Source organism: Heteronotia binoei, chromosome 2 (genome assembly GCF_032191835.1).
Source record: "Heteronotia binoei isolate CCM8104 ecotype False Entrance Well chromosome 2, APGP_CSIRO_Hbin_v1, whole genome shotgun sequence".
NCBI classification, from domain to species: domain Eukaryota; kingdom Metazoa; phylum Chordata; class Lepidosauria; order Squamata; family Gekkonidae; genus Heteronotia; species Heteronotia binoei.
This window is the reverse complement of record NC_083224.1, coordinates 142,350,099-142,371,667: the sequence shown is the minus strand read 5'-3', so window position 1 is coordinate 142,371,667 and position 21,569 is coordinate 142,350,099. Positions and strand designations below refer to the sequence as shown.

General features: G+C 43.7%; 1 protein-coding gene across 1 annotated transcript in view; it reads left to right on the top strand.

The window, feature by feature from the left end:
* COL24A1 (collagen type XXIV alpha 1 chain) overlaps window positions 1–21,569 on the top strand; it is a 282,681-nt gene that overhangs the window by 177,966 nt on the left and 83,146 nt on the right. Inside the window, exons 29-32 of the mRNA XM_060232149.1 lie at window positions 5,932–5,985; window positions 6,380–6,424; window positions 6,532–6,576; window positions 18,684–18,737. Coding sequence (XP_060088132.1) covers window positions 5,932–5,985; window positions 6,380–6,424; window positions 6,532–6,576; window positions 18,684–18,737 — 198 coding nt within the window. The remainder of the gene's footprint in view (window positions 1–5,931; window positions 5,986–6,379; window positions 6,425–6,531; window positions 6,577–18,683; window positions 18,738–21,569) is intronic.

Genomic DNA, 21,569 nt, shown 5'->3' with positions numbered 1-21,569 from the left:
CAGACAGACAGACAGACAGACAGACAGACAGACAGACAGACAGACAGACAGACAGACAGACAGACAGACAGACAGACAGACAGATAGATAGATAGATAGATAGATAGATAGATAGATAGATAGATAGATAGATAGATAGATAGATGATACTGTTGCTATTTCTCTCTAACTAGCCTCGTTATGAGCATGCGCTAGTGAACTGGACTCATGCAATTATGCAAAACTTTTGAAAACACTAGAAATTTGAATGAGTTGAAAGGGGATTTGTTGACCATCTTGTCTAATCCCTGCTCAATACAAAATCCAAATTTATAATGGCTGTTCAGCATCCTGAAAACCTTCCACAAGGGAGAGTAACAGTACTCTTAAGTGATTAGCTCCATTGTTGAACTGTTCTTATTGTTGGGAAGCTTCTCCTAATGTTCAGTTGTAACTTTCCTTATTGCAAATTAAGTCCATTAGATATAGACTCTAACTGAAGCAACAGAGAAAAAGTCATTGTCCTCCTGCATGTGGCAGCTCTTCAGGTACTTGAATATGGTCATCATGTTCCTTCCTCAGTTTTCTTTTCTGTATGCCAAAGATATCCAATTCCTTCAACTTTTCCTCACGTAATGTTTTCCAGACCTCTGACCATCTTTGTTGTATGCTACTAAGGCCCTTGCAATGTATTGATTTCCATTTTAAATTGTAATGGACATAGTATGGCAGATTAAGTCTGACTAACATTTTTGCAATATGCTGTCAAATGTGGGAATAATGTATGAAAAACAGAGGTTTGCATCCAGAGACTTGTTACTCTAATGTAAGCTTGTATTCAAGAATGGTGTGCCTGCCTTTAAGGACCACATGACTTTCCTCAAGCGCCAGCAAATTAGAGAGAAAATTGCAAGGTTATTTGCCTTTGCAGGTAACTGGACTGTTAATATCTTACAGTTAATTAGTCCTAAATGCTTGTGCAAACTGTGGGGTAACCAAGATCCACCATAGCCACAAATTTACCATCTCACAATCCCTATGTCTCAGTCCCTTCAGTGCCCCATCTATATTGTGAGGATAATATTTACAATCCTTCAAGTTTTATGTAAGGATTGCAGATATGTGGAGCCTTCCAGGAAGACTCCAAAGTGCTATAAAATTGCTGTCTGTTGCTTAAATGTTCACTGTCCTTTTCCTTTTTTTTTTTTGCAACAAAGCTGAATACATTCCAAGGCAGAGGTGGGGAAGACAGTAGCTATGGCTTGGCTGTGCTGAAGCTTTAGCTGTGTTTTTTATATGGAATCATACAATACATAGCCCAGTACGAGGGACCACAGCCAAATAATGTTCATCATGCAATAGCTGCAGTGGACAGTGATCTCTTTGATCCAGTTCAGCAGTGCCAACAGAGAGTCACTGTGTGCTATTTATAGAAATACTACTATGCTTTTATAGGGATGCACAACAGTACATTCTGGATATACATTCCTTGGTCTTTTGTAAATGAAATATTTATCTTTGGATTCAAGCTCTTTTTCTACATTTTAGTGTGTTTCTTGTCTAGTGCTATATTTAAGGCACTTCTTAGGCACTTCAGATGCAGCATGATGCTATCTTGTGGAACTTGGTTGCATAAATGAGAGCCACTTTGGCTCTGCTCACTCTGAGCAATGTTCCTACACAGTGATAATGGTGGATTGTGTCTGTCCTTCAGGTGACCCTTCTCTGTAAACTCACAACAAAGTTTGACACTGCCTTTCCAAGTGAATGTGAACATCCATTTATCTCTTTTGCGTTTTCTTCCCACCCACGTTTCATTTTTCTGCACAGTTTTTTTTTTTTGTTTCTCGTTTGGTACATTTCACATTTTCGCTCAAAACTGCTTCTATTACAATGAAAGACAATTCTTTTTTTCCCTTTAGAAATAACACAGTACTTGACATTTCAGAAAATATTTGTTCTATATAGTTCATTCATGTACAAGGATGCCAAGAGCCACCATGGGCAACTGGACAAAGATTCTACATGCCCCCCACCCCCAATATATGACCCTTCTCCAAACCTGATGTCATAATGAAACAAATCACTCTGTGTGCTGTTACCAGAAATTTATATTAATAAAACAGTCAGTCTGGCCATCCATCTGTCTGTTTATGGCAGGCATAATTCATCAAAGAATAAAGCCTGGTGACTAGAAATTGGCCAACAGCTTCAGGATGACTGTGGGAGGAGGCAATAATGAAAGTTATGAGAATGGTGCTGAGCAAGGTGAGAGCCCCCCCCCCTATGCTATTTGCAGTAGAAACAGAGTCAGGAATAACTCATCAGAAAATAATGCTACATGTTTGGAAATTGGCCACCAATCCCAGAATGCTTATGGGAGTCGCAGTGCTAATAATGAAAGTAATCATAACACTTCAAACCAGCTTATCTTCATGATAGACCACATATAGCAGGGGTGGCCAAACTGTGGCTCAGGAGCCACATGTGGCTCTTTCACATATACTGTGTGACTCTCAAACCCCCCACCGCCCCGTTGGCCAGCTTAGAGAAGGAATTTGTCTCCTTAAATCACTTTTCCAAGCCAAGCCAGCTGGCAGCTTGAAGAATGCATTTAAAGTTAGAGTTGTTTTCTTTCCACCCCTCCCTCCCTCCTCCCTATCTATTTGCCTTCCTTCCTGTCTTGTGGCTCTCAAACATCTGATGTCCATGTCTTGCAGCTCTCAAACGTCTGATGTTTTTTCAAACGTGACTCTTAAGTTAAGCAAATTTGGCCACCCCTGACATATAGCAAGAGAGCTTTTAAGCAACTTGTCATGTGCCTCTGATACTCAGATCCCCAACCCAACAAGGAAGATTGGCACATTCTCAGCCAAACTTTCCTCACAGAATTGTTGTGAGGATAAAATGGAAATCAAGAGAACAAAGTAGGTTTGGGTCCCTACTGGGGAGAAAGGCTGAGCATATCATTTGTTATAAATCTAATTTTAATGACATTAGAAAGATTGTAATTTGTCATATAGCAAAGTAGCCTTTACAAAGGGCTGTTAGATCTTCTACCAACACAATAGTAACAGTAACAATCCAGTGCCTGAACTGGAAATAGTAACTTCTTTTCCCCATGTGTAACCAATACAACAGATTAATGTTCCATCACCATGCGTGTAAAAGTTAAAGGAGGGAGAAGCATCCTTTTCCTACTTTGTTAAAAAGGTAAAGGTAGTCCCCTATGCAAGCACCAGTCATTTTCAACTCTGGGGTGACGTTGCTTTCACAAGGTTTTCACAGCAGACTTTTTATGGGGTGGTTTGCCATTGCCTTCCCCATCCTACTTTGTTAGGACATGGGAAAATACTAACTCTGCCCTTCTGTTCATAATATTAACAGTTTGCTACTTTACTACTACTACTAAGTACATTCTGTTGCCATTCAGGGTAGGGATGAGAAGAAGCTGAGACCAAGTGTTGAAAATAAATGAAGACAGGACACTGAAAGGTAGATGGCCTTAGCATGATCTGTTAGGCAAGTTGGCTTCTGTCTTGCAGAACGGCAAGTCTGATGGTCTGAATGCCTTTTAAATGTGTTCAGACTTCCCTGTGCCCCTAGTGGCTACAGTCATCAAAAGGATAATCATTGGAAAGGCATTCAGCAGGATGCATCAGGATGCTGGCTTCAGAGGCCCTCCAGCTGAATAGGACCCTCTGAATTTGGTGCTCCCAGTCTCCCAATCTCAGCAGCCCTGTTCATGTCAGTTGTGGCTGCTACATAAAATGTGGTTCTGATACCTATTGGATTCTTGTTGTTCTAATTTGTGGAGTGAGGATCTCAGATTAGAAAGTCTGGCAGTGTGTCCTGGCCTTTCTCTCTGAAGCAGTGGGGGAGTCATAATGCACTGTTGGCTGCCTGATCTGTGATGCTGTGCAGTGCCACTTGCTTTAAGATGGTCTGGTTGTGTCCCACTGTTTTCAGACTCAGCAGAATCAGATGACATGAGGATACATGAAAATTCCATTTGGCCTTTTATCACTGCAGCTTCATGTCATACTAGAGGTGTAAAATTTCCAAAAATGCTGAAGCCATGGGGAAAATAACCGTTTTTCTTCTAGAAAAAAAGGGAGAGAGGTTTGAAATACATTCAGTATTATTTTATCAAAACCTAAATACTTTTTATTGCTTTAACAACAGAATACGCATAATTTGTAACTTGGTTTGCATATAAAAGCACACTCTCTGGCCCAGTACATAGGAGTAGGCCATGTAGGCAGCTGTCTAGGGCGCCACATGGCCTACAGGGTGCCACTAGGTGCCACCTTCTCACATGCCAGCCAGTGCAGCTCTGTCTCTTTCCCCTGCACAAGACTCAGGCGGAGGAAAGAGGTGGCTTGGCCTCACTTCCAGGCTGCCATCCCTGCAGGGAAGACAGCCCGAGAGCAAGGACAAGGCCCCGCGCCAACTCTTTCCCCTGCCCGAGACTCAGGTGGAGGAAAGAGGCAGCTCAGCTTTGCTCCCGGGCTGCCTCCCTTGCAGGAAAGGCAGCCCGAGGGCAAGGACAAGGCCACACCACACTACCCCCTCGCCACCATTTAAAGACCCCCACCAATCAGCTGATCAGCGGAGGTCTTTAAATTGGAGGGGGGAGGCAGATTGGCTGTTTCTGCCAGGGGAAACACTGTTCTGTTGAGACACCCCCTCTTATAAAGGGCAGGGACGGGGGCACGAGTGGGGCGGCTGCCTGGGGCAGCAAAAACCCCTCTGCACACTCTTTGACACACATATGAAATTTAGAAGTATAAATTGGTAGTAAATTAAAGAACAATCCCAATCAGGAAGTGACAGAAGTATGTGTGTGTGGTGGGGGAAGGGTTTCCACTTTTTATTTTGACTTCATGGTGACTGAGGACAGAGCAAAAGAGTGGTAGAGATAGCTCTGGCAAATCTAGTGCTAAATTCAGGGTGCTTTCTCAAGCTGCTTTTAAAACTTTGATCCACCACTTGTAATTCAGTATAGTATAGAAAAAGGCTGACCACAGATGGCCAGGTCAGTGTGGCATCATGCCACCCCAGAAGTAAACCGGCCAGAAAAGGAGCGGCCAGAAGCCTCCAGACAGTATGCAGTCTGCCCCCGTAACAGGAACGGGCTGCATGCACTCTGGAGGAGCTTCCAGAGCACTTGTGTGCCTCTCGGCTGCTCCCCATGGACTTCCAAGCTGTCCAGACGGCCGGGGAAGCACCTCAGAGCCGCCTCTGAATTTAGGCACCACTTTATAAGTTGTGCCTTTCTGAGGCAGCTTCAATCCAGCCCCAGACAGGCTGTGTATGGGACGGGGATGGCAGGCAAATGTGCACATGTGTATGTGCTTTTTTGATCTGCCTGGCTCCCGTCCCCAGGGTGGCTCAAACCACCCATCTGTTATCAGCCCAAGTGTTCATTCTGAACTAGGGTTGCTAGGTCTGGAGACTTTGGGGGTAGATCTGGGAGAGGGAGGGGTTTGGGGAGGGGATGGGGAAGGGCCTCTCAGCATGGTACAATGCCATAGAGTCCACCCTTCAAAGCAGCCATTTTCTCCAGGGGAGCTGATCTCTGCCAGCTGGAGATCAGTTGTAAAAGCAGATCTCCATGCCCCACTTGGAGCCTGGCAACCTATCTGAACAATGGTTTGCTTTCAATTAGAGACAACACAAATAATCATACTTCAGCAGGTCATAGGCATATTTACTCAGGAGCAAGATCCATGATTTCACTGAAGCTTATCCTCACCTATGCAGGGGATTGCATCCTGGTAATTACTTGTAATAAATCATATGACTCTTTGAAAGTTTTCACATAGATTTGTTGTGAGTAGCATAGCTGGAAATGCTGACAACCAAGGGAGACCATTGTTCTAAGACACATACATGTTTACAACTGTGCTTTAATGGCTTTTCTAAATACTAGATCTGTTTAATTTGCAGGGACCAAGAGGCCCAGATGGTCCTCCAGGAGAGCAAGGGACTCAGGGTATTAAAGTAAGTGAGAATTTAGTCTCCCCTGCTCTTCAGAAACTGCACTCCTGATGCCATTACAAAGGGAACCAAAGATAAACACTGTTCTGTTGAGATACCAAAATTTTTAGTTCAGCGTACTACTTTAATCCTGTCCCCATTTGTTCTGGAGCTAATCTATGTTTAATTGTCATGCGTTTTATTGTGTATTTTTGTAAGACATTTTTATCTTGTGACAGCTGCTTTAAGAGTTTTGTAAGGAAACATTGTACAGATCTCAAAATAAAACAAATAAATAACCAGGATGCTCTGCATATCTGTCTGTATACGTGATTTTTTAAAAGGATAGTGGTGTAGGATTGAAGGAGAATTTAGGGTCCTGACCAAATGTGTGTTCTGTGTCCTTTCTTTTTCTCAGGGAGAAAGTGGTGACCAAGGGAAAAAAGGCATTCCTGGACTAATTGTATGTACCAGAGAAGTAATGTGCTTTCAGCTTCAATTTATGGGATAGAAAGTTTAATCAGATGTTTCTTTGGAGTATGTTTAACGCTGGCAATTTTATTTAACCAGGGCAAAGCTGGTAACCCTGGAGAAAGAGGTGATCAAGGAGCAATAGTAAGTTCTTCATATTATGCAGAAAATATAATGCTATGGTGGGCAGAACATACTATGTGCTCACTTTCATTATTTTATATCTGACATGATTGCATCAAGATTAAAACAACTTCATATTACAGTACAGAGTTGTCCTGTTCAGGCAGTAGCTGCTTATGAGGTCAGAAGTACATACAGTATACAGAAGTCTATAATGTATATCTGTGAATGTTTCTGTGTCTTCTTTTATAGTGATATGTAGGTGTCAGTAGATTCAGATTTGAGTAGAGGAGCACCTGAAGGAGAACCTGTTCTATCCCTTCTTTGTCAACTGTTTCTGTTTTCAAAATTGTGCCCCTTTCCCTATGCTGCTTCCTCCCTGAAAGGGGTAAAACATACAGAACCTTATTTCTTTCCCCCAATAAGTGAGAAAGTTAAACTGGTCATTTCATTGCAAACAAATGACTACTAAGGAAGGAATTAGACCCGGAGTGTTAAACATACAGCCTGGGGGCTGGAACCAGGGAGAGAAGGCAGAAGACTGCTCTGGGAGGGGGGCGCAAGTGAGTAAGAAGGTGCGCACAGTGAAGTGTGCATGGTTGAGGCTGTCAAGAAATAGAAAGGAAATGGCTGGGGGCAGGATTATGAGGCTAAGGTAAAATAGTGTGTGAGGAATGGTAGTGAAGGCAAAGAAAGTGGAGGCATGATGGGTTTTCCCCCTTCTGCCTCCTCTGTTCAGTGAGGATTGATGAAGACACCACATGGAAAGCTGAGGAGCTGGCACTACCACCACTGAACAAAATGGTGACCATGAAGGGCGTTGGCAAGAGCATGATGGTTCGCTGATGAAAGGATAGGGCCAGCAGAAGAGGAGGAGGACCACCAGTGTGTGAATTGGGAGGCAACTGGGCTGTCTTGTTCATGCCATTTTGAGGGAAAAGATGTCCTGGTCTCGGAAACAAGTGGAGAAATAAAGGGGAAAAGGTGCACTGCTGTCGCAGCCATGTGTCTGAACAGCTGCAGAGCTGGCAGCAGAAAGTGTTGGGGTGGGGAAAGAACAATGATCTGTCTTTTCCCACCCACCTGTTTTCAGCCTATGAAGGGTGTTGGGAGGACAAAAGGCACTCCTTGGAGTTTTTGGAAACAGCCTCTTGAGCAGGCCTTCCCCTCTGCCTGGTTGTTTCTGTGAGAAATGCAGGAGGAATGAGAACTGGGGGGTGGAAGGATCTGAGAGAGGCAGGTTCAACTCCACCTCCTCCTCAGGCAAGACCTTGTCATCTGGGTCACCCAGCGCCAGTCACCCAGCCTCGACCACCTCACAAGATTGTTGGTGGGGAGGGGCTGGTGGAGGGGGGGAAGTCTGGTGTGCCTCCTTGGGATCCTCAGTGAGGATTGGCACAAATTGCAGTTTTTAATTCAGTTCATGGTTCAGCCATACAAATTGAGATGTTGGCCAGGTCTGTAGCCAGGCATGGGGGGCCTATTGGGGCTCTGCCCATGACTTCCAGCTGGGGACCTTTCCACTGCCCCTCAGGAGGAAGCAGCACTCTGCCTCTTCCCAGATTAGCAGCACAGAGAGGCCCTGCTCGTCTGCGTGGCTTTCTCCAGGCCAAAGCTCGCTGTGGTGGTGGTGCGGCAGCTGCCTCTTGTGGTAATCCTGAGGGCAACAGGCACTGGCAAGTCCTGGCTGGCACTGCAGCTTGGCCTCCAGCATGGCAACAAGATCATCTTGGGCTTTTGGGCAGTGGGAAGGGACTTCAGCACATTGCTATATAGTGAGGAGAGCCCTTCTGAGCTCCTGCTGAATGCCTTCTGGGTAGTTGCTGAGTTAGTGCCAACTGGAGATCTTTAAAAGTGAGGGCTAATAACTCTGGTGGCTCTTTGCAGGGCTTGGAAGGATGCAGGAACCCAGAGGAAGGGGGGGTCGCTATGTGCCCCCCGACTTTTTCTCATGCCTCCCAACATGGGAGATCCTGACTACAAGGCTGATTGATGTTGGCTCTCAAACTGACCTGGTTCATATCAGTTTATGAGCCGTTTAAAGCCCTGCTTTCTGCTCCCTGTGGCTTTTTTGCGAAGAGCAGATATCAGGAGTTTCAGCTTAGCTGAAACAGTTTAGCTGTTTTTCATGAAGAGCAGAAAGCAGGGTTAAACTCCTTATTTCTGCTTTTCATGAAGTGCCGCAAACTGCTACAAGCTGCACCAAAATTTGGGGAAATTTGTGGAGGTTCTTTAGTTTGTGAACATTGCTTCGCAAACCACAAACTGGCCAAAATTCATGATGAACTTTAATTTGTCAACCAGTTCATGCCCATTTCTAATCCTCAGATATAAGACAGAGGAAGAGAGGAAACAAAGAGCAAGAGACAGATTATAGGTGTGCTTGGCTGTTGAGGTGCTGGGTGTATGGGTGGTTCTGGAAAAGTATACACACACACACACACACAAAGTAATTAAGTAATTTGTATGGAATTGTAAAATACCTGCCCATCACACAGCAGGGGACCAGGAAGGGCCTCCTACTGGCTGTCACCACTCTGATAAGGATCTGTCTGGGAGGGCTTGTGTCTTCCTTATTAGCAAGTGCCTTTTAACTATGACCGAAGAGACCCAGGCAGTTTAAAAACAAGAAGTTTAATATAAGTGCTCTAGAATAACTGGGTAGTAAAATATTAGTACAACAATGAAATAAGGAACAATAAATGTTGGTGCAAATAAACAAACAGCTCTAATGCAACTATCTATACATTTTCCTTCCTCTAATACTGAAGACTCACCCTCCTTGAGTGAGGGAACCCTCCTGCTGCAGCTGTTCCAGAGAGCACTCCTCCTCTGTCTGCAGCCTCTCTAGAGAGAACAAACTTCCTTTCCAGCCAGGCGTTTTATGCTTTCCTTCCAGGTTCCACTCCATCTTGGCTAGTTTTCCCTCCAAAATTCTGCCATCTAATCAGAGGGACAGAAGGAATCCTGGGAGATTTAGGCCTCTGCATCTACTTCTAGTCAGGCTTCTCCCTGTCCTCTAGGCTACACCAGGCCTCAGATCATGATACCCCTCACCTTTATGGTATCCCTTGGAAAAATCCTAGATGTATATGATTAAATACATTTATTGGGGGTTTTGTGGATGCCCCAATGAATCAGTTGGTTTCATGCCTAGGAATCAATTGCTTTTGTTTGTATTTTGAGTAAAAAATATTTTTAATTGGGTTTTCCTGTATCATTTATAAAGTTTATATCTCCAGTACTTGGCATTACATTTTGTGGTATACATGGCCCACCCAACAAAACAACAATATATCAGATACAGCCCTCTTAACAAATGAGTTTTACACCTCTGAATTAGATAGCTCCTTCCCTCCTACTGGTCTACTAGTCAATCTGAGGGTGTCTACAATTGCTGTGCAGTATAAAAGGAAAGCCCTCAGGAGAAATAATCTTGGAACTATACATAAACACAATTAAATGGGTTTACTCAGAGCCTACCAGAGAATCATGTATCATTTGTGGAAATATAACCCATGAAACGTTTAACTGGACTATATTTTTATTTAGTTTGGTGTAGGGGTTAAATGCATGGACTCTAATCTGGAAGAACCAGGTTTGATTCCCACTCCTCCACATGTACCTGCTGAGTAATTTTGGATCAGTCACAGTTCTTGAAAGACCTGCTTTCTGTTGTAGGGAAGAGAAAGGAAAGGAGATTGTAAGGCAGTCTGAGATTCTAATCTCTTCTTTTTTAGTTTTTTAAAATAATATTTTGTTTGAAATGTATTATTGAAAAGGAAGGAGAATGAGCTCCAGTATGGTAAATTATTTTCATTATTATTATTATTATTCATTATTTTCAAACGGTTATATGGTGACGCAGCAGGAGCTCGGGTGCCAGAGCTCCTGAGAAACTATGAGAAACTATGCTTACATACGCCTGCATAGCCTGAATAATTGCTTCTATGTTTTAATAACGGACATAGTGATTTTATTAAGGAGAGGCGAGGAGTGAAAGTGAAGAGCGTGAGAGTGAAGAGTGAAAGTTATAGCTGCCTACCGTTTCGGCGAGTGGGGCCTGGCGTGGACGCAGAAGACTACCAAGGCTGCAATCTGGTGTCTGGTTGGGGCTGAGTGGTGAGTGAAGTGGCCTGGGTGACGAGCGGGATGTTAGGCTCGGACAAGGCCGTCCGCCGGGGAGTGGAGAGTTGGCGGTGGTACTTGCTGCAGCCGCAGTGTCTTTGACTCGGCAAGAAGGGCCTTGGAAACAACGCTCTGGGCGCAGACGAGCCCATGAGTGGAGCGGAGGGCTACGACGATGGCCGTTCTGGACGCTGGACGACCCACAAATGGAGCTTGGAGTCCTGTTGCGTGGCGGGGAGACACAAGGGGGGTCTCTGCCCCCCCCGGGCCTGCCAGGCTCGGCGGGGAGATCGCCAGACGGAAGCCTCCGCTCACTCTGCATCTTGCTCTGTTCCCCGCAACACGACCACCGCACCCAGCCTTGCACTGCACTTCACAGCACTTTATTACATCTTATTGCACTTCATTGCACTCTATCGCACTTTATTCCATCTCATCCCACGCTTACACCTGAGAAACAGTGAGGAGAACTTTATACAATTGCTATATAGAAGCACAACAGCACTTTATTTATTTATTTATTTTATGACTTCTATCTCGCCCTTCCCAACAAGTGGCTTCTACTATAACAACTGCCTCCAAGTACCTACGAACTACTAGCTTTTTATTGACTGTTAAACTGCCAACTGATGGATTGTTTTATTTAACTAACTTATAGAGATTTATTTGGATTGATTGCTTTCAGATAGATATATATATTTTTGGCAAATTAATTAAGGGTGTGTTATTGTTGGGGTTGGGGTTTTTATAATTAATAATACCATTACAGATAAATTAAGTATTTTAGCCAATCAATTTATAAGGGAGACTATGGGTTGGGGCTTAAATTGGGTTGGTTAATTTAGATTGGCAGCTTGATAAGTTAAGGGAATTGGCTGGTAAGAGTAGAGTGGATTGGGGAGATAATATACTGTAGGGTGTGGCTGTGCTTCTGCATTGACTTCGGCTGAAGTAGAAGTCAGTGGGAGATGACTGGCCTGAAGATTTCAGTATTCCTGGGGAGGGGGAGGTATGACGGTGGGAACAGACAACGATATAAGGGAAGGAGACTGAGACCAGGTAGTGCTCGACCACCTTCCAGTCTGTGTCCCATCCCGATGGTGACAGGTAGTAGGGCCAGGTTGAATGACTCGCCTCCATCATTGGTGTTATGCAATGCCAGGTCCATAAATAATAAGACCACTGTCCTTCAAGAGTTTTTACTCAAACAGGATGTGGACCTGGCATGCATGACTGAGACCTGGGTGCGAGACACAGTGGCCCTCTCCTAAACGGTTCCCAGGGCTACTCATTCTTTCACCAATCATGGACTAGCGGGTGGGGGGGAGGGGTGGCTCTATTCATATGAGAGGCTTACTCCTTTAGGGCTCTCCTGGCTCCGGAGATCGATGGTATTGAATGTGCCGGTCTGGCATGGGACGTTGGGGAGGGGTTGGCGATTTGGCTGGTGTACCATCCGCCTAACACACCAGCCAGCATCTTACCAGCCCTGATCAAGGCCACAACAGGCTGAGCATTGGAGTACCCGAGGCTTGTGATCCTGGGTGACTTCAATGTCCATGCCGATGACACGGCCTCTAGTTAGGCACTGGACCTGGTGTCATCCATGGCGACACTGGGACTCTTCCAATTTGTGACATCGCCCACTCACCAGGCGGGGCACTTGTTAGATTTGATCTTTGTGGCCAGGATTATGGTGGTTGATGCAACTGCTGAGGCAGTGCCGTGGTCGGACCACTTTGTTCTTAAGGCTTGTGTGGATACTCCACCCCAAACCCATTTGGGTGGCGAGCCTATTTTGGGTCACCCACGGAGCCTGATGGATCCAGAGCGGTTCCAAATGGCTCTACGGGATCCCTAGCCCCCTGGCAATTCTCTCGATGATCTGATTGATTCCTGGCATGGCTGGCTCTCCAGAGTCATTGATGAGATTGCACTTTGGTGCCTTCTTCACCCGGTGGTACACCCCGGAGCTACAACAGCTGAAACGAGGACTTAGACGGTTAGAGAGGCAATGGCGGCGTACTCGGGATGAAGCAACTAGAACATCTTATAGAGTTTATGAGGTCCTATGAGATGGCAGTCAAAGCCACAAAGAAGACTTACTTTGCAGCTAAGATTGCGTCTGCAAATTTGCGCTTGGCGCAATTGTTTAGGACGGTTCAAAACCTGACAACAGTGCTGCAAGGCAGGCCAAATGCTAAGGAATTAGAGATAGGCTGTGAGGCTTTTGTGAAATTTTTTGCAGACAAGGTCATGTCGCTCCGCTGGGACCTCCCCGCCATATTGGATACAGTAAGTGAACTCGAGGCTCCGTGCCTGTCTTCTAGTTCAATCTTGGATCGCCTCGACACACTCAGCCTGGAGGAAGTTGACAGAATTCTTTCTACTGTACGCCCTACAACTTGCGATTTGGATCCATGCCCCTCCTGGCTAATTAAAGCTTGCCAGAGGGAGCTTAGGTGTCCTATACGGGACATCGTAAATAGATCCTTCTTGGAGGGTCTTTTTCCAATGCCTCTTAAAGAGGCGGTGGTCCGCCCCCTCCTAAAAAAGATTACATCAGACCCGACCAAATTGGCACATTATCGGCTGGTCTCAAATTTACCCTTTTGGGGTAAAAAAATTGAGAGGACAGTGGCGCTATAACTGCAGAGTTTCCTGGATTACACTTCCATCTTAGATCCATACCAGTCCGACTTCCGCCCGGGCCATGGGACGGAGACAGTACTCGTCGCCCTCATGGATGATCTCCAGCGGCACCTGGATCGAGGCAGTTCGGCAGTACTGTTGTTAGACCTATCGGCTGCGTTCGATACGGTCAACCACCGGTTACTGACCTGCCATCTTGCCGACGCAGGGATTCAGGGGCTGGACTTACAATGGCTTTCCTCTTTCCTGGATGATCAGGGACAAAGAGTGGTGATTTGGGGAGAGCTGTCCCAGAGATACCCACTTAATTGTGGGGTGCCTCAGGGGGCGGTGCTCTCCCCGATGTTGTTTAACATCCAAATGCACCTTCTTGCCCAGATTGCCCGGAGGTATGGGCTGGGTTGCCATCAATACGCTGATGACACCCAGCTCTATCTACTGATGGACAACTGGCCTGGTGACGTCCCAGAAAATCTGGACGGCGCTGCAAGCCATGGCAAGCTGGCTCAGGCTGAGTGGGTTGAAGCTGAATCCAGCGAAGACAGAGGTCCTGTGCCTGGGCCATGGCAGTCTAGAAAGGAAAATTCCCCTACCAGTCTTTGATGGTGCGCCACTGAAAACAGTGCGCAGGGTCAAGAGCCTGGGGGTGCTACTGGAGCCTTCCTTGTCAATGGAGGCCCAGATAGCAGCCACTGCTAAATCCGCCTTTTTTCATCTGAGACAGGCGAGGCAGTTGGCTCCCTTCCTGGAGCACGATGACCTGGCAACAGTGATCCATGCAATGGTCACCTCGAGGTTAGACTACTGTAATGCCCTCTGCATGGGGCTGCCCCTGTGGTGAACCCGGAAACCGCAGCTAGTGCAGAATGCAGTGGCCAGACTGTTAATGGGGCTCCCTAAGTGGGAGCAAATACAGCCTAGGCTGCGGGAACTGCACTGGCTGCCAATTGTGTACCAGATTTGTTACAAGGTGCTGGTTACTACCTTTAAAGCCCTATATGGCCGAGGACCTGTCTACCATAGGGACCGTCTCTCCCCATTTGTTTCCCAGAGAGTGCTTCGATCTAGCTCGCAAAACCTGCTGACAATCCCTGAGCCGAAGGAGGTCAAATTGAAAACAACAAGAGAGAGGGCCTTCTCGGCTACAGATCCCCGCTGGTGGAACCAGCTACCAGAAGAGGTGCGGGCCTTGTGGGACCTTAACCAGTTCCGCCGGGCCTGTAAGACCATCCTCTTCCAGCTGGCATTTTAATGTGGAATTATTATACCATCACTATGCAAAGCTGTTATATTCGTAGCACCAAATTAATCTGCAGTTTTAAATTTTGTTTTATTGATGTTTTAATGCTTAACTGAGTAATAATTGTAAATTGGGATACTATTTGTTTTATTATTTTACTACTTTAATGCTGTATTTCTGTTATGTGAGCCGCCCTGAGCCTGCTTCGGCGGGGAGGGCGGGATATAAATTAAAAAATTATTATTATTATTATTATTATTGTAAGTGAGTGCAAAGTGAAAAACACTAAGACAAAAGTGAATTCCAGTTCCAAATATACAGTGAAAATGGCCATATTTGCTGCAAGTATCTTCCGGGATAGCTAACTCTCCATGTGGCAGGTCATACAGACACCAAATGCTGAATGAGCTGGACTTTGGTCTGGTTCAACAAGGGAATCCAGGTAATCTTATGTAGGATACAACACATGAAATCAAAGTTTTTCATAGAGAAATATATGAAAAGATAATTTCCATTTTAAAGGGTGAACTAATAAAAAATTAGGGATAAAAAAACTACGTGTGATAAATGGTCATGTTTTGCAGAGCAGCTCACATAATATTGATTAACATTACATCCTTGACCTGGTGTATGTTCTTTTTGTGTATGTGTGTGTGTGTTTAGTTTGGAAATCTGCTGCCCCCTTCCTGTTACTTTCTACATTAACAGAGGCATGATCTATTATATTTATTTGATGAACTTGCTAAAAAGTGGAAAAGTCATTTAAAAATACACTGGGAAATTCTTAGCATGAAGAGGCAAACATGATAAGTGCATTATTTACCTTTTATGCTCATTGTTTTATCACCTACTTTAGAATATTATTGTTTTAAATTTGAACTTTTATGAATAAGCTATTCTTGTGTTAAAATATATCATGATATTTTTGGCCTGCCCATGAATAAATTGTTCATTTTTTAAATTAATATTTTTATTGTTTACACACAAAAAGTTAACAAAGCAAAGAAAGCCTCATTTTGCCCACCCCCTTCCCTCTTCCGTAATGTGTCCTATTAGCAAAAAAGAAAAGAGAGAAAGGGGGAAAAAGTAAAGGGCAGGAATGTAGGTTAGGAAAGTAAGATGCAGCATTATTGATTTGATTAAACAGGAATAAAGGAGAGGAGATACTGTTCTTTTATTTGTAATCTCATTCAATCTGGTTGCATAACATTCCTGGATGTTGATCCAGGTGGATAGCCATGTTAGTCTGAAGTAATAGAACAAAGTTGGAGTCCAGTGGCACCTCTAAGATCAACCAAGTTTTATTCTGGGTGTAACCCTCCATTTGCATTCACATTTTTGTATCTGAAGTGTGCATGCACATGAAAGCCTACACCCTGAATAAAACTTTGTTGGTCTTAAAGGTGTTCTATTCCTGGATGTATTTCAGTTAATCTGAGTAGTCAGAGTAGAAATCCTTTCTTTGTCTTTTGTCTTTGGTCCTGTGTCTTGCCTAATCACTTCTCTGGCTTCAAACCTGGCTTTGAGACAAAGACAGCATTAGATGCTGTGATAGATGAGATCCATTTATAGATGGACAAAGAAAATGTATCTCTTTTAACACACTGGGCCACTGTATGGCTGCAATCAAACACTCTAATAATGCACATTCAATACACTTTCAATGCACTTTCCAACTGGACATTAGTGTGTGAACTGGGAAAGTGGATTGAAAGTTCATTATTTTGTGTGTGTGATCACAACCTATGTTGATGAGAAACCTTGGGACCAGGATTGATAATAAAGGCACTAAGCTGAAGTGTTCTCCCCCCCCCCCCCGCCCCTTGTCTTGGCAAATCTACATAATTTACCCTAGGCTTACCCTGTAACGCTCTTCATGAATCAGTCCATTTGCTAGTGTTTAATCTGTATGTTAGTTCTTTAAATAAGATCGTCCAGAGTTTTGAGTTAGGTACCATCTGGTTGTTGATAACACCCATATCCTTGGATAACTCAGGAGAAGCAGCTGTCTGAGATCAATAAACCTAAAAGATCACCTTCTCCAGTATGAATTTCTGTCTGAGATCAATAAACCTAAAAGATAAACCTTCTCCAGTATGAATTTCTAGCCAGCTTAGATCCAGACTGAGTTTTCTTCTGGCTTTCCCCACTCTTAAATTGATTAGTTTGACTGCAGTCTGATTGTGATGCTATTTATATGGGATCCTCTGGAATAATCTTGTAGGAGGAAAATGCCCACTTTAGAATTTTAGGTGGAGGCTGACGTTTTTGTTTTATGATTATTTAGGCGGGGAACAAGGTATTAATTAGGGCTATTGGGTTAATTTTTTTTGGTTTTTGCATTGTTTAGTGGTCTGCTAATAAGTAAGTAAGTTAACTAATAGATACATAAACCACTTTCAATCTCTGATGGCAGAGGGAATGACAGGACATTTTAATAAATAAATAAATTGAAGTTGAAGCTCTGACCTGTATCCTGTCTGATTCAAATGACTATGCATTTAGTCTTGAGACTAACTGTCCTAAGGTGACATTCCCCTAGCAAAATAACAGTTACTCCAGCAAAGGTGCTTGGTTGATGAAGGCAGGGAAGGTTCTGCCAATTTTTCTCCTCACTGCAGACTCCCACCCTTGCCTTCCATGCTCTTTCTGAATGTCTCTTGACATGCAGGAGCAGAATTTCAGGTGGCTGCAGCAGGAGAGGGGAGACAGAAAAGTCTTGCTCCATAGGTTTTGATCCACTGGTGGTGCTGAAGATCCAACTCAGAATTCCTTCAAGCCCTTCCTGAATTATGCTGCTATTCTTAATTCTGACTGCTTTTCCTGAGATGCTTGTCTCAGTTTTGATTGTTTGTCTGTAAAAAGCATGAATCACATTTTTATCTGGTCTGCTTGTTCTAATTCTTTACTTGAACCATCCCAGCATAATAAACTATTTGGATAGATTATGGCCATAATAAATTAGCATGTTTCTATCTACTTTCTACCTCCTTGGTGCTCTGTGTTTGGTTTTTTAGATAGTGTAACATGGTATGGTTCTGTTCAGAGATAACATTCCTTAATTACAGATTAAGAAATAATTACAGAAATGAAAGATTGCACCACAAAAAAAAAAGCTGATGGGTGTAAAAAGGAAAAAGTAGCAACATTAACAATTTTGAACAAAAGAAAGACATCAAAAGCTGAGAAAACATTAGTGGAGCAAACAAAACAATTGCTAATGGCATTTACTGAAATATTCCATTAAGAAACATAGCAAAGCAAGCAAATAACAAGATCATGCTATGGAATGGCAGAAGCATTGCTGTGTGGAAGAGTATGGTTTTTGATTTTGAATGGCTACATGAATGTGTAGATGAATACTTGAAAACTGAAAACTAATTGAAAGCTGCTCTGAAATTGACAGAAGGATTATATTAATGAGTATGTGCATAATCCTATGGGCTCTTATTAACAGTTGTAAGTCGTACATACCTGTCACAGTAGTGCTGCATATGCTTATGAGAGCTAGTTTAGCTTCTCCAAAATACAATGTGAAGCAATATGAAAACCTGTGACCTGCATATTACTTGAGAACATTGTTTTCTGGACCGTCCTATAATAGGATTTCCAAGTCCCAGAAAATCTTCTGTTTGCACACAATCAAAATTCCCTGTGTAGCATTTATGTAACTGTTTCACCAGAACATTTATTAGAGAACATTTACCATTGCCACAGCTTAAAAGTGAAAAGTGTATTAACAGTGGAAATTTATGTTGCAACCCTGTATTTCATACTTTCCCAAAGAGGAGTATAACACAAATAGCATACCAAACTGAGAAATACCTAACTGCATTGGTTCTGTCTCTGGCACCCCAATCATCCTGAATTAACACTGTCCAAAGAATAGTGATCAATTGCCATTAGTTTGCCAGGTTTATTCTTTTTAGTGTGTGGAGATGCACAAACACAGAGACTCACATTTAAATAATATATTGGGGGGAAACAGCTTGCATGGTTCTGAAGAGATTTTGAGAGTAATGTTTTTGATTTAACAGCCAAGGAATAGAATTTTTGCTTATGAAGGAAATTAAAACAGCTTTTCTTTCTCTTGGGTTTGTGTTTTCAGGGTTTGCCTGGACCTCCTGGAAGCACAGGAGATAAAGGTCCTGTAGGCGAACAAGTAAGTTGATTTGCATGCTCTCACATGCTTTATTTGAATTGCAGGTTTACAGATTTGGGAATACTACCTGTAATTAAGTATGTTTTTGGAAGGAACTACACTGTCAGTATTGAGCCCTGTTCAGCCTTCCCTATAATAAGTAGCAGTTGATCTTTGTGTCTTCTGTGTAGTCCCCCATGGGACCACACTTGACCAGGCCTGCCGCAGAGATATGTTTTAAAGCTCTCTAAGTCTTTTTAGAAGATGTGGAGCTGTCCCCCTCCCCTGAAGCTGGAGATTCCTGCCCAAACCAGCAATTGATGGAGATGGGGAAAGCGCTCCATCTCTCAGTCCTGCCTTCACCATGACACTTTACTCTCTAGTGTTAGCTACCTCAGATTTTGTCAGTAAAATCTTCTATTTCTTCAATATACTTTCAAAGTTTAAATCATTTTCCTGTTCAGTATCCTTCAACCTAAAATTTAGTTCTTCAGTTCTGATGTCTATTTTTCTAAGCTCTGTTTAAATTTTTAAAATTGCCTTTTGTCTTCAAAATGTCTTTTTTAAAGAAATGCTTTGAGTGTGGTCTCAAAATGACACTCAGAATGTCCCACAATGTTTCTGCTTGCCCAATATGTAAGCAGTTTACCCCAAAGGTCCATCTAGATCAAGTCTTGAGACTGAAGGCTTTCCTATGGGACAAAGCCTTGGCAGCTCTGGGCAAAGAACAGACCTCTTTCCAGAAGTCGGAACCAGAGCATACAGCCTGTACTCCCTCTTTGGTGTCAGTGCCCTCAGGTTTGATATTGGAACTAGGCCCTTTCTTGACTCCAAGGAAATTGTTGGTTTCACAAAGTTTCTCAGAACTACTTCCACAAAAGACATCTAAGCATAAGGCTTCTCATTCTTTCTCAGTCCATCCACAGCTGTCAAGACCAGAACCAACACTTAGTCAATGTCCCTGAACTCCTTCTTCAACTCCAGGATTGTTGTGCTTCTCCTCCATCCTTGGATGATGAGGTCATTGAAGTTCCTCCCCCACCCTCTCCTGCTACTGAGGCCTATCCAGTAAAACAGTGTCACAGATCTTCTTTGTGAGTCCCCAGTTCCACACTACTGGGGACCTCCCCCTCTGCAGTATGTGCCCGGCCCACCAATGCAATAGGAACAGCACAGCTTCTCACCTCCATCAGAGTTAACTCCAGTTCTGGAACTCAGCCTTTGACCCTGACACCTCCTGCCCTTGATGCTGTTCACAGGGGATCCAAACCTGACAATAACAAGACCCCGTGTTTAGTTGGTTTAATGCTCCACCAGCACTTCTGGCTAAGGTGACTGGCACTTCCCAGTAACACCAAAGCAAGGGGTGAAGGAGTTGCCTTTAGAAGGCAGGGGCTTTTTCAGTACCCAAAGATGACTTCTTGGACAACATGTGGGGAAAAACAAGATTACAGCATGATCCCTTGGCATAATCAGTCCTCTTGCCTAGTTCTTTAAAACCCACTACTTCCCGCAGCATCACAGCCTTCATAGCCCTATCGATACCAACCCTCCTGTTCAGAATCTTTCCTGCATTTTTCCTTTGCCCAGTAGCCTCAGGGCAAAAAGCATCAAGGAGAGCTGTTTGCCAAGCATGGCCTTGTGTATCATTGTGAAGCCTCAGGCAAGGGGAAGTCCCAGTCCTGACTAGACCAGTTGTCTATCCCATTATCTCCATTACAGAAGATGTTTCATATTGTTGAATGGGGTTATTCCTTGTATTTCTGTGTTCCACCAGTTTGTTGTTCATTTGTCTTACTACTACCCACATTGCATTCTGAATTGCAACGGGAGGTGCTGCAGCTCCTCAATAGAGGGTTTATTGAGCCTGTTCCACTTGTTGAGGTTAATAATTTTTAAAATTCTTGTTATTTTCTGATTAACAAGAAGGATGTTGGAAGATGCCCAGTGTGGGATTTAAGGGGCTTTAATACATTCCTAGTTGTCCCAAAATTTCACATGACTACTCTGTCTGAGGTCCTTGGGTTATCCAACCTAATGATTGAATTGCTATTATTGAACTCAAGGATGACTATTTCACATCACCATACACCCTATACACCCCAAATCTATGAAATAGCTTTGCTTTCAGTGTGGCAATACTCATCAATATGCTGCCCTGCCCCTTGACCTTGCGACTGCCCCACGGGTGCTCACCATATGTGGTGTTCATTGGAATTTGCTGTCATAAGGATACATAATATAAATACAGTCCTTTGGAATTCTTTTCAAGAAGCTTTTCCTTACATCACACATTTTAAAATGCAGTTAACCTTGAATAAATCTGTAATTTTTTGCATGGATTGCCACCTGTCCTTACCTAATCAGGCTGAGTCAGAATTTATCTAGATTACATATCACTGGAGCCTGAAAAATAAAGTTTGCATTTAGTAGTGTTCCATTTTGTGTTGTGGTACAAACTATACGTGACTTTAATAGGGAAATTGCACATATGTTTATGTCATCAAGTAGTATGAAATATAAATTCACACACTCACTTGAATGTCATACACCAGTGTTTCCAATTTGCAGGGCCATGACCTGGTACCAGGCCACGGAAGCCTAACTACTGGGTCACAAGAAAAGCCAAAGCTAGCCCCGCCCCCAGCAAAGCTAGCCCTGCCCCATCTCTGTGTTGTGCAGAGAGGAGCTGAGCTGCCTCTCCTTCCTTCTCCCCCACTCCCAGTGTTTGAGAGAAAAGCTGGCATCCATTGGCACTTTAAACCCATGAAATGTTCTTCAGGGTATGAGCTTTCATGTGCCTTGCAGTTGTTCTTTTGGGGAGATTTCCCTGGGAGGCCTGGGCGGCAAAGA